The following is a 13,220-nucleotide window of genomic DNA, read 5'->3' as shown; positions in this document are numbered from 1 at the left end:
AGGAAAAGACACAGCAAAATGTGGTTTGGCTATTCTGGGCCTTCACAACAGTGCTGGAGGCCATGAATGTGTGGCTTGGCTGGCATGATTGTTTTAGGCACTATGTCAACGTTTGCTGCTAAATTCTACGGTTTCTGCCTTGGTCTCTAGTTGTAAGGTCCCCGTAACATGCAGTTTTTCTATTCTGACCACAAGTCCTTTGGACCTTCAGTTCTCTTAGCATTTCCACATACCCAACTGAGGCTTGTGTGAACTTTTGATTTTTTTTACAAAGCTCTGCATCCTTTAGGGAGTCAGGCTCTATTTGGGGTCCATTTGCCTAGAAACCTCCTCAACCATTTCTAAACTAGCACATGGTGCAATCAAGTTACTCTGGCTTTTGCTGAATGCAGAGTGTCTTTTAAGGAGCTTTAATTTCTTAGATTTTGCACTGAGAAGTCAGGAGAAAGCACCCCTAGACTGAAAATTCCAAAAACTTATTTGGATGTTTCTTCTCAGAACATGAACCTAAACCCTCAAAGTCTGCCCTTTTTCTTCTCTTGCTTTTCTTTCTCTTCTTTCCCTGAGTTTCAGAATTGCTCCCTAGTTCCTCTTCATGACTTGGGTCTTCTCTATTCGTGGCTTTTAGTAAAATTTAATATCTAAACTCTGCTTTTGGTACATGAAAGAATGCTTTTTAAAATTCTAACATCTGTGAGGAGTTTGGGTCCCTGTACTGGCCAGCCACCAAAAAAAAAAATAAATAAATAAAATAAAATAATAAAATAAAATAATAATAATAAATAAATAAAATTCTGCATTCTTTTCTTACAATAAAGTCTGGTTTTCCAGACTATTGTCTCACCACAGGCTTTAAAATCCTATTTTGCTATGTAAAATTTGAAAATTGACTCTTTTTTCCTCTTTTCTTTCTTGACATAACAGTCTACATTCTCTCCAGATTAAATTGGTGCCTCAGAATTAAAAAAAAAAAAAAAATTAAATCTCATCCCTTGCAGTAGGAAAAAAGAAAGCATATTAATATAGATATATATATTTTAACAACTTTATTGAGCTATAATTCACATATTATACAATCTACCCATTTAAAATATACAGTCCAATGGTTTTTTTCTATACAGAGCTGTGCAGCTATCACCACAAATAATTTTATAACATTTTAATCATCTAGTAAAGAAACTCTTTGACCATTAGTAGTCATTCCCCATTTCTTTTTCCCATTTCCTTTTATTTTCTCCTCCCATCCCACCCCCGGCCCCAGGCAATCACTTGCCTAGTTTCTGTTTCTGTGTATTTGCCTATTCTGGACAATTAAAAAAAACTCCTATTTAACTGCGATCGTATATTCTATGACCAACATCTCCCCACCTCCTCCCCTCTAACTATCCAAGCCTTTGGCAACTACCATTCTCTCTCCTACTATAAGATCAGCTTGTTTAGACTCCACACGTGAGTGAGATCCTGTGGTATTTGTCTTTCTGTGCCTAGCTTATTTCACTTAACGTAATGTTCTCTAAGTTCATCCATGTTGTTGCAAGTGCCAGAATGTCCTTCTTTTTAACGGTTAACTAGTATTCCATTCTGTTTATATACACCATATTTTCTTTATTCATTCATCCATTGATGGACACTTAGGTTGATTCCATGTCTTGGCTATTGTGAACAGTGCTGTGATAAACACAGGTGTGCAGATGTCTTTTCAACATACTGATTTCAGGTCCTTTGGGTATATACCCAGTAGTGGGATTATTGGATCATAATCATAGTTCTTTTTTTTTATGTTTTGAGGATCCTCCATACTGTTTTCCATAATGGCTATATTTAATTTATATTCCCACAAATAATGTTCAAGTGTTCTCTTTTCTCCACATACTTGTCAACACTTATCTTTTGTCTTTTTGATAATAGCCATTGTAACTGGAGTGAGGTGATATCTCATTGTGGTTTTGATTTGCATTTCCCTGATGATTAGTGATGTTTAGCATTTTTTCTTATACCTCTTGGCCATTTGTATGTCTTCTTTTGTGAAGTGTCTTTTCAGGTCTTTTGCCTGCTTTTTAATAACATTAATATATTTTAAAAAGATTGCTAAAGCCCATAAAGCACTTTTGTGCTAATTTTAAAAAGGCATCTTTTCCTCTGAGTGAATGAAGACCACACCAGGGCTTTCAGATTGGAGCAACAAGCTCAGATCGTACTTAACCCTCAGCCAGGTACCCTGTGTGTGAGTAACCTGCGCAATTGTACATAGTAGTCTTGGATCGTACCCAGGTAACATGCACATGTGTTGCAAAATTTTCCCTAGTTGCGGTGGACACCTGACACTTGTTTTCTTTGATTATCTACTTTCTGAGAACTTCCCACGCCAACCTCAGGGTGGTTCAAATAGCTCTGCTACTGCTGTTTAAACATGACTCTACTGCCAAAGGCGATGAGTTTGAAAGAAGATAAAATTAAAGTTGGACTAATCAGATTTTCTTTTTGAGGAATATGGGTTTGGAACAGAGGGATTTCAGTTTAGGGTTGGGCTTCTTGAAAGGCGTAGACGAAAAACTCAGGAACCAAATTTGCCATGTTCTCCACCATTTAGAAAGAGTAGCAAAGGAAATCTTTTGGCAGCAAAACAAAACATTAATTGAGAATACTGTCTGAGTTCTCACTGGCTTTCCAAGTGATTTGTTCTAGTACTTTCTTAGGACTAATTGCATTTCTATTTTGGGGTTCTGTGAGTAAGCCTGAATAATAAAATCCTTTTTTTTCTTTTTCCTTTTCCCCCCTTATGCTAGCTTGAGTTGTTTTCTATAACTTCCAACCAAAGAATAACTTTACATGGATTGTCATTTGTCTTTAGAACCTTTAAATGTGTTTTATTCAGTTGTATTAGTCAGAGTTCAGTGAGGAAAAGGGAAATTATTCCAGATATTTTAAACAGAAAGGGATTTATAATAAAACTGTTGGAAGGACTGGAGGGACAAAGTTCAGGGAAGGCCATTGCCAGCTCCCAGTTGACCACTAGGTTCAGAGAATGAAGTACTTGTTACTTCTGGCCAGGTCAGCTACTCCAGAAACTGCTTTGATTGTTACACATGCTTGCAGTATCTTAGTGAAGTTGAAAAAGAAAGGTGGAGGATGATATTTTGATTCAGCAGCTTCCAAAATTAACAAGAGATTAATTCATTCAAAGCATACTGCAAATATTGTAGCTACTGAAAAAGAAGAAAAAAACGTGAAATTTCACTTAAAGGCTATATATTTTATCTCTTAGAACCCTAGGCATGGGCCAGCCCCATGGCTCACTCAGGAGAGTGAGGCGCTGGGAGCGCCGAGGCCTTGGGTTCGGATCCTACATGGAGATGGCTGGTGCACATATTGGCTTAGCGTGGTGCTGACCACACCTTGCCGAGTGTTGTGATCCCCTTACTGGTCAAATAAAAAAAAAGAACCCTAGGCACATTGCCCTTTTAGCCCATTGCTAATTTGAATTATTTTATAACAGCTTGCTCCATACCAAAATTATACTGGCATCTTGCAATGGTTTAGCTCAAGGTATCTAAGAAGATCTTTTCGTCTAAGTTAAAGTAATTATTCGATCTGCCTGAAAACTGGCCTGTGGGTCTTTTCTGCTACAAATATAATGACTCTGCATAAAAGGATTTCTACCATCAGTTATAATACAATTTGGCAGAGGCTTCAAAATTCATCTGTTTCCTGAAATCCTCCTGTCTTGTGTGGGCTTTGCTCCATTAATCTTCCTTCCCTTTCTGGGGATTCCTGGATGGTAATGTTAATTTGAAAAGAAGCATGGAGAGGAAATAACTGAAGGTTATAGAATCCGAGAATGTCATTTGACTCTCTGTTAGGGACTGAATTGTGTTCCCCAAATTCATATGTTGTATCAGTTAGAAGTCCTAACCCCCAATACATTAGAACCACAAAGACCACAACACACGTGCACTAAAAAGGAACCTAGGTGCAAATGACCAAGAATAGATCTTCCACATGTGGTGCTAGACCAAAAAGGGAAAACTTAAGGGAAAATTGACCCTACTGTGCATGAGCTTTTCCTTCAGAGCCCCTCTCTGCACATGCAAGGAAGCAGAAAGAGCTTGCATCTGCAAAAAGCACCAAACACCTCTTTCTTCCCCACTTTCCTTGAATATTACACCCCTAATTAAGTTGGAGATCCTCTCTCTCATAGAAATCAAGATATATAACCTCTCCCTGAAAAACTACAGTGTTCCTCAATCGCCAGGATGCCCACACACATTTCTGCATGTACTTTCGCTTTCCAATAAATTTTGAGTGTAAATGTGACAGTGCTGTATGGACTTGGAGTTATTGTGGGTTCCTGATGGGATTCCTCCCTGGGGAAATCCAAGAACCTGTGTCTCTGACATTAAAACCAAACCTGCCAACAACTTGATCTTGGACTTCCAGCCTCCAGAACTGTGAAAAATAAATTTCTGTTATTTAAGCCACCTAGTCTGTGGCATTTTGTTATGGCAGCCCTAGCAGACTAATATACTACCCTCCCTCTCATTTTTTTGTAGGGGAGAAGTTGATCATGTCATGTAGTGATGGTGGTGGTGGTCGTGGAAGAGCAGGGGTTGGGGGGAAAATTCTGGTTACTTGACTCCTGATTTTCTTCCACTACATCACATTGCTACTCTACATTTTGGTTTGTTGACCACTCACCTCCAATTTAGTGTCCTGGAATGCAATATTGTGAATTAACTTTGCAGAAGTATAAGGTTCTCTAAGTATGCCGTCTCACACCTTGTGTACCATATGATAGGATCAGCAATTACGTATCAAGATAGTCCAAATTATGATTTTCCTTGGCCTGTCTCTTAATCCCTCTGAAGTAAGGTCTTTATGATTGTCAGCAATCTGCTATTTCAGAGAGAAATACATGAAATTTCAATTTCTCCCCATGTATATGTGCAGACGTTGCAGTGACAAACTACTTTTCATGACCAAATTGATTGGCCTGACTAGACATCCATAAAATGAGATGTACAAGGTCCAATTTACAGTTTGAGCCTTAGGAATATATCATTAAGTATAATACAAACACTGTTATTCTTTATTCTGTTGGGATTTCTTAGAAAGGCACTTCATTATAACTTATTTGAAGAAAATCCAAAGAAAAACACTAATTCAATAAAAAGTATAAAAGTATACATTATGGAAAAGAAGTTGGGTTTTTAAAAAGTTAGCGTGATGCTTTTAATTTAGTATCACAATGTCTACCTGCAATTCCTTTTTTTGGCGGGCGAAGCTGGCCAGTTGCCTGCGATTCTTAATGTTAGCTCTTGACTGAGTATTCACCTTTATTACTTGGAAAAGCAAATTGTCACCTGTCCTTTTGGATTATGTGATTTTTCATCATATTTCATTGGCAACAAAAGTATATAATTTTTCCTATTATTTAATATTTGAAGCAAGAGATTTTTCCCTTGCCTGCACTTTCTTTGGTCAGCTTCACTAAGATATGATTTAGTAACAATAAAACTTACAGATTTTAAGTGTGCAATTCAGTGTAGATTGACAGATATATACATAATTATGTAACCCCTACTACAGTCATGATCTAGAACATTTCCATCATCTCTTTTTTTTTTTTTTAAAAGATGAGCGGTAAGGGGATCTTAACCCTTGACTTGGTGTTGTCCGCACCACGGTCTCCCGAGTGAGCTCACCGGCCATCCCTATATGGGATCCGAACCCACGGCCTTGGTGTTATCAGCACCACACTCTCCCAAGTGAGCCACGGGCCGGCCCTCCATCATCTTTAAAAGTTCACTTGTGTCCCTTTGGGGTTATCCCCCACTGCCACTTCTGGCCTCTGACAAAGTCTGATCTGATTTTTATCACTGTAATTTTGCCTTTTCTAAAATTTCATATAAATGGAATCATACAGTATGTGGTCTTTTGTGTGCCTGGCTTCTTTCACTTAGCATAATGCTTTTGAGATGCATCCATATTGTTGTGTGTTATCAGTTTATTTCTTTTTAATGCTCAGTGATAATTCACTGAATGAATGTATTACAATTAGTTTATCCAAATGGACATATTTTTTTTTCAGGTTTTGGTTATTTTGAATAATGCTGCTATGAACATTCGCTTATAAGTTTTGTATGGACATATGTTTTCATTTTTGGGGGGGTAAGTACCTAGGAGTGGAATAGCAGGATCATAACATAAGTGTATTTACCTTTATAGAAAACTGCATAACTACCTTTCCAAAGCGGCCTTAACGTTTTGAGTTCTCACTAGCAGTGTGAGAGTTGCTGTTGCTCCACAACAACAGTATTATGAATCTTTTAGACTTTAGCCATCCTCCGAGGACCTCAGAACCCCACTCTAACCAACTGAGCTAACTTGCCAACCAGAAAATATGAATTTTTAAATGAAACCTTAAGTCGGTTTCCTTTTTGGCCTTTAGGCAACACTCTCCACAGGCCATTATATCCAAAGCATTTAAGTGAAATGCTTGACATAAAAGGTCTTGGGGCTGGCAGGTTACAGTTTTACATAAATATGTGTATGTGGCCTTCCGAGACTCTTCCAAAGCAGTTGATGACAAAAGACAAAACCAAAAACAGGTATGCACAACCTAGAGAAATAACGTGCACGTGACTTAAAAAGTGTAGGAAGATATATGCAAAGGAGAGTCAGAGAAAAAAGATCAGGTCAGGAAAGCACTAAAAATTGTGTTTATTTTTAAATTGTGAGTCTTTGAGGCTACAGAGTATCCTTACTCAACTGGTACCCCGAATGTGTAGTACACTGCATGGTACACAGCGGCAATCAATACATGTTTGCTAAATTTTAAATGAATTGATGGGGGTGGAAATTTAGAAAGTAAAGACTGAGTCACGTTATTTTCCTCTAAGAAGAGAGAGGAAGTAAAGATTTGGAGGTTTCCATGTTCTATCCCTTTTTAATGCTTATCTGAATGGATATCCGATTCACGGACGTTTCCTAATTGACCCAGTCCTGCCAAGTTTCACAACCTTCTCGGGTAAAGAATAACATTCTCCAGAATCACCGTATGGCGCCATCTTCCGGCGCTGTGAGGATACTCGGGACTTAAAACCACCACCCTCAGTCGACGTTCTTTACGCTCCTCCCCGTCGTTTGTCGAAGGTTCCCTGGACGCATGCGCTTTTGATGGGCAGCCTAGCTTATGAGAGACTACAATTCCCAGAAGTCCGTGCCATAGGAAAAAAAAAAACAACCCCGAGGTTAGAAATGAAGGCTCGCGAGAGAACGAGGTTCAGGCAGCAGCGCGAAGTGGGTGGAGGGGGGTGGGGAGAGTGAGGAGGAAGAGGAGGAGGTGCCGTCCCACAATACCAGGCGGGAGGGCGGGTAGGCGGTTTGTATCCGGGCTGTGAGGTGTTGGGAGCCTCAGCGGACCTTGCTGCCTCTGTCTCTTTAACGCGAAAGGAAGCGATGCGGAGGGGTGGAAAATGGCAGAGCTGCAGATGTTACTAGAGGAGGAGATCCCGTCTGGCAAGAGGGCGCTGATAGAGAGTTACCAGAACCTGACCCGGGTGGCGGACTACTGTGAAAACAACTACATACAGGTGAGGCGCGCGGGCGGCCGGCGGGCGCTGGCCGGGCCAAGGAGCCGCCGCCGGCCGCCCAAGTGACCGGCCCCTTGGGCGGGGTGGGAAACTGCCCTAACCTCTGCCTCAACCCCAACCCCAACCCCAAACCCCAAGCCCAGCCCCAGCCGGGGAGAGAGCAAGTGGCCGGGCTGAGGGAGTCGGGTGCGATACAGGAAGTGGCTGTGGCAGTTGAAACCGATAGAAGGGGAGAGAGAAAATGGGCGAGGGAGCCGGGAGCCCGCCGCCGCCGCCACCGCCGCCGCCCGGAGCCCCCCTGGCGTCCGCTTCCCCGCGGGCTCGGCCCCCGGACTCGCGCTGCCCCCCGGCAGCCTCCCCATTCGCCGGGCTTCTGTCCCGGACACCCCAGCTGCCGCCCCGCTGTCTCTCCGCCCGGAGAGGAGTCTGGGACAGGGAGAGGGGACAAGGCAGAGGAAAGGGCAGGGAGGAGCAGCAGAGGGGAGAGGAAAAGCGGGGTGTGTGTCGGCGGAGGGTGGGGTGGGGGCGATTCTGTCAGTTTCAGCCCAGAGGGTGTGTCTTTTATTTATTTATTTTTTAAAAAATTTGTCATGAGTCACATTACACAGACCTCCCCGAGGAGAGGAGGAAGCGGGTGTGGGGAGTGAGGGAGGGCGTTTGAGAGAAGTTAATGTTAAAAAATTCTTTTAATTGAAGGTTTGTAAATCTGCCTGCTTATCCGTTTTCAAGTCGGGTTGTTTTTTTTGGTTTGTTTTTCGTTTTTCCTCTTCTCATTTTCACTTCCGTCCCACCATAATGTATTCTAGGGCTATCGTTATTACACGAATTATTCTTAACTACTTGGAAAAATATCTTAAATACTCACTCTTCCCCCAAAAGCTCTTGAACTGTTGGCTTCATGAGTAACTTAAAATAGAATGGTGTCATCGCCTGTTGCTTATATTCTGAAGTTTCTTTCTTTCCAATATAAGTAACTCTATAGAATACGAATCAAAATTGATTATCGAATATATTTAGTCTTTGAACCACAACGTAAAATATCTGTTACTGTAAATTTCTTAGGAAATTCTTGGGACCTTATTTATGACAGATGCTTGCTTGTTTTTATTTTAATGTTGGAAGTGAATTAGGTGTGTGGCAGTTTGGTTTCTGGATCTTTAACTGCATAAACCAACAGTTTACAGTAGAAGTAAATGAAGTAGCAGAATCTAATGGCACCAGAAATTCTCTTGTTATTGGTATGGCAAACCAAAGCGTGCTTTGAAGGGCTAGGGTTATTGCAATTCAGAACTAAAGTGTTTATAAAAGTGAGTCCCATGTGATTATCATTTTTAAGAACCAATTATTTCTGTTTTGGCAAATGCTCTTCCTCTTTATTTTTAGAGGGAGATACTGTTTTCAGAATATTTGGAATATTTCTCCATTTCCATATTAGTAACATTGTGTCTTCAGTAGCACTATTAGGAATTTATCTTCATAATTTTTCCAAGCTTTTACTTTAAGAATTCTGATAAGTTAACTTGTTGAATGTTTGCCATGTTTACTGTATTGCTTGTTTTTGCAAACTTTATATTTAGTATTTTAAATAACATTTAAAAATCTAGTAGAAATGTGGATATAGTTTGCAAATAGAAAATGACCTTGTAGTTTATCGATATTAGAAATATGCAACTTTAAAAAAAAAAAAAAGAAATATGCAACTTTTATTCAACTTAATGTGAAAAGCCTGAAAATTGAGGTGAAAAGTTTTAAAGATTTTGAAAATCAAAGGGAGTTTAATTTGCTGAAAAGTTTTAAAGATTTTGAAAATCAAAGGGAGTGCACAAGAAGTTAAGTTGCCCCCATTCTAGAAAAGTCATTTCTTCTCTGTAGAAGTTAGCAGATAAGTGCTTCATAAAGGAGTGGTTCCTGTTTGTTTTGCATGTTGGGAAATCTGACACGTATGTGGTGTGGTAACTGCTACGTGTTGGCAACTGTTGGCAACTGTAAACGTGTTTTAACCAGTCTGTTGACTATTTCTTTTTCAGGTAGTTGTATGCTCTAATGCTTTTTCCCCCTCCCTGATCCCTTTCCTTTCCTCCTCCTGCAACCATCATGTAATAACTTTGAAGCGCTTTAAAACTTCGTTGGTGATATCCCTAATTAAGATAAGTCATGTTATTTCTCACAGTCTCTCATTTTGACCAGTTTTAGTACCATGGCGCCAAGAGCCAATGTCAGGGTTTTTTTGGTGGTCCTAAGTCTTATTGGAAAAAACAGCAGCAGCAACCCCCCCCCCCGGCCCCCACACACATGAAGTTCACACATAGCAATGATTATCTCAATACCTCAATAGCCTTTAAACTTTGGTCTGCACAATCCAGGCCAGTAGTTTGCCTTCCTAGGGTGCTCAGACAAACTCAGAAAATGATGTGAAAGTTGTTGTGGTATGTGGTGCTGCTGACTTTGGTGCTATGAATGTGAACAAATGTTACTAGAAATATCCATTTGGCTGTCTATTGAGATCTTTCTATATCCATTCTGTGACTCTGATTGGGTTATAACTAATACCGTACATAAATATGCTCCTTTTACGGAAAGAATGCAGTTCATTTGTGTTTGGAGAAATTCTTTTTTTATACCCAAGGTGGGTTAAGTTATTGCTTTGGGTGATTTTTATCCTGATTATTCGTTTTCACTTTGTTGTTTTCCAACAGTTTCAAAGTGCAGTCCAGTTGAGCTAAGATGTTTAGCTGAGAAGTTCTTTTGGCCGTAGTGCAGTTGAGTCCTTGTAGCAGTTTATTAGTTCATTGGGTCCTGTTGACTTTAACTGTTAAATTGTATTATTAAGCACAAGATTCTCAAAAGATTCCATTATCTTAAAAAGGACAAGGTTTTAAAAGTTGTTATGGGGGAACTAATATTAAAATTAGAAAGCGTTTTTATAGAGACATTTTAGGCATGTAGAAAAAAGTCTTTGCTGATCTCCATACTGGCCAACCACCAAAAAAAAAAAACCCAAAAAGAAAAAAGAAAAGTCTTTGCTTTCTCTACTTTTGTTTGATATGACCAGATTCAATTTTTCTGGTGAATTATGTCAAGGATATTTCTTAACTTGTGCACACTTACTCATCTAGCCAATTCTCTTTGCTCTAACCTAAGGTCTATACTGCCTTTATTATAAGAACTATTTTGGGGAATAGGAAGGAAAGCTAAGTGAAAAGGAGTAGAAAGGGCTTAACGAAAGATTTCTCAGGATGCAAATTGCTAAACTGGGTAAGGACAAAAAGTCTTCTATACAGCTTAACTTTTTAACTTACTTTTATTTTTCTGTTTGGAATTCCACTGAGAGTCGTTTTGGTTAAGAAGTTTGTTCCAAGCTCTGGGAGGACAAAGTGGATGTCATTGGTTGTATGTTACTGTGAGCTTAGTTTAGCTTGCTTTACACCTCCCAGGACATTTGCTCAGTTATGCACATTTGATCTTGGAAGGCAGGTAATTTGTGAGCAGCACTTTGGAGGAGATAAAAGCCAACATTTCTGGTACTATACAGTTTATGCCATGTTATAAACTCACAATTATTATAATAGTTATATGATTTCCCCACCTTTTTTTGTAACAGATGAACAATCAGATTCAAACACATTAAATATCTAGCCTAAAAGTTCAGTAACTTGTATGAGGTAATGCCTGACATCAAACCCAGATTTTCTGATTCCAGATCCTAAATTCCTTTTAATAAATCCTGAGTGGTATGTTTACTGCAACATAGAGAATCTGTGAAGAGGATGACAGAGAAGGGTACAGGGTAATATAATTGCTTCTATTTATTGCGTACCTACTCTTTCTCAGTTTCTGCTGGCTGATTTGTATTATCTTTAAACCTTACAAACTCTCCGTGATAGGCAGTGCTCTCTTATATATGTGGAAATTAGGACTCAGAAAAATTAAATACATTTTGTTTGGTCATACATTTAGTAATTGGAAGTCAGGATTTCTGTTTTACTCTGGCAAACTCCACAGTCTATGCTCTTTCTATGTCACACTGTTTCCACTCTAATGAATCTAGAACTCAGACTAGTTCAGGAATGTCATGGGATAAATGGGCTCTTGTTGGACAAGTCTGGGAACTTACCAGCTGTTTACCATTGTTTCATTTGAAAATGCATTCTGAGGGCTAGCTGGTTGCTCAGTTGTTTAGAACGTGGTCCAGGGTTCGATCCCTGTACTGGCCAGCTGCCAAAAAAAAAAATGCGTTTCGAGTTCTTAGTTGCAAATATAAGAACAGGTGTGTTTGTAATTTGGGGACTTTCCTATAAGATCAAAAGATGATAGCTTTGACACTTGAAGTGTTGAACTATAGGAATCATGGGCTATTTTTTCCCTGAACTTAATAGACCGTTTTCCTTTCAGTGCATCCTTGCTTTTTTTCTGTTCTGATTCAGCACTGCAATTGTGATAAGAAAATTTGTAGAAAAATTAGTGGAGGTTAACAAAAATGTCTTTAAATATTTTGGGTAGATCTGATTCCATACAAACCAGATTTGGGGACAGTCAAAATGAGATTAGGACAGACTGGAAAGGTTACAATTCTTAGAATTGCACTTTGAAGTTTGAGTAAAACAGTGGCTAGCAAAATTAGAGATACAGGTTAGAAATATAAGTGAATTAAACATGGGTTAGATAATTTTATGGAAAATACTCAGTTAATTGTTAAATAGCCCCATACCGTGTCACAATTTGTTTATTAATGCTGCTGTTAAGCACTGTACTGGGGCTCAGGTCAGACCTAGCATATTAGTTCTTATGAATGTTGATATCATGGAATATCATCCACTTTTGTTGGGGCTATATATTATTTGAAAGTTTGTATTAAAACTAACGTCCTCTTTTTTTTTCTTTTGTTACTTAAATACTAACAAGAGCTTTACGTGTGGTTACTTCAGTCTAGTCTTGGTCTGTTTAGATCCTCAGTTTTAGCATGTTTCTGTCTTTTGGAGAGTTTTTAGAAAATTCTTGAAATAATCCCTTAGGACACTTTTCTAATTTCTCTTACTTGTTTCTGCTTTCTCCAGTTGATTCTGATTGTTGAGGAATGGTAATACTTCTTGTGTGGAAAAGAGTTATTTGCGCATTTGGGGATCTGGTATGTGGCTGCTTGCAGTAACCCTATTTATCTTCAATGAAATTATGTCCTAAGAATTAGACATTTGTGAATTAACAGACAAGAGTATATTAGCCAGAAAGGAAGAGTGCTAATATTGGGACAAAAGGTTGAATCAGATATGAGAAGATTATGCAGATGTAATTCTATAAAATCCATGAAATTAGTGTTGTATGAAGAGTAAGGTAAAAATAATAGTTAAATGCTAATTTTGGGGCATTTAAAAAGTTTTGATTGGGGGGGCTGTATATTTCTTCTAATGTCTTCTTGTGTTGATTGTAACTTTTATTGAAGTTATGGTTTGATTTTAGAAAAAGTAATAATCAGACCCCAGAACTGCCAACTTTTTAGATTTTAGTATATAACAAGACAACATGCTAGAAAATAAGCGGTTTTTAAAAGTGCATAATTGAGAAGATAAGACACTAGGAAAATAGTAATTGTTGAATTTTGGTTTTAAAGGAAATAGCTGACAGGGCCGACCC

At 38.9% G+C, this 13,220-nt stretch overlaps 1 protein-coding gene across 15 annotated transcripts in view; it reads left to right on the top strand.

Annotated features, from left to right (window-relative positions):
- Positions 1-7,373: 7,373 nt before the first annotated feature.
- Positions 7,374-13,220, top strand: part of ABI1 (abl interactor 1) — a 98,950-nt gene continuing 93,103 nt past the window's right edge. For all 15 annotated transcript variants that reach the window (XM_063099332.1, XM_063099330.1, XM_063099325.1 and 12 more), the window contains exon 1: positions 7,374-7,592. In XM_063099332.1, coding sequence (XP_062955402.1) covers positions 7,476-7,592 — 117 coding nt within the window. In that variant the 5' untranslated portion in view covers positions 7,374-7,475. The remainder of the gene's footprint in view (positions 7,593-13,220) is intronic.

Source organism: Cynocephalus volans, chromosome 6 (assembly GCF_027409185.1).
Source record: "Cynocephalus volans isolate mCynVol1 chromosome 6, mCynVol1.pri, whole genome shotgun sequence".
NCBI lineage: Eukaryota > Metazoa > Chordata > Mammalia > Dermoptera > Cynocephalidae > Cynocephalus > Cynocephalus volans.
This window is presented reverse-complemented; position numbering and strand designations above follow the sequence as displayed.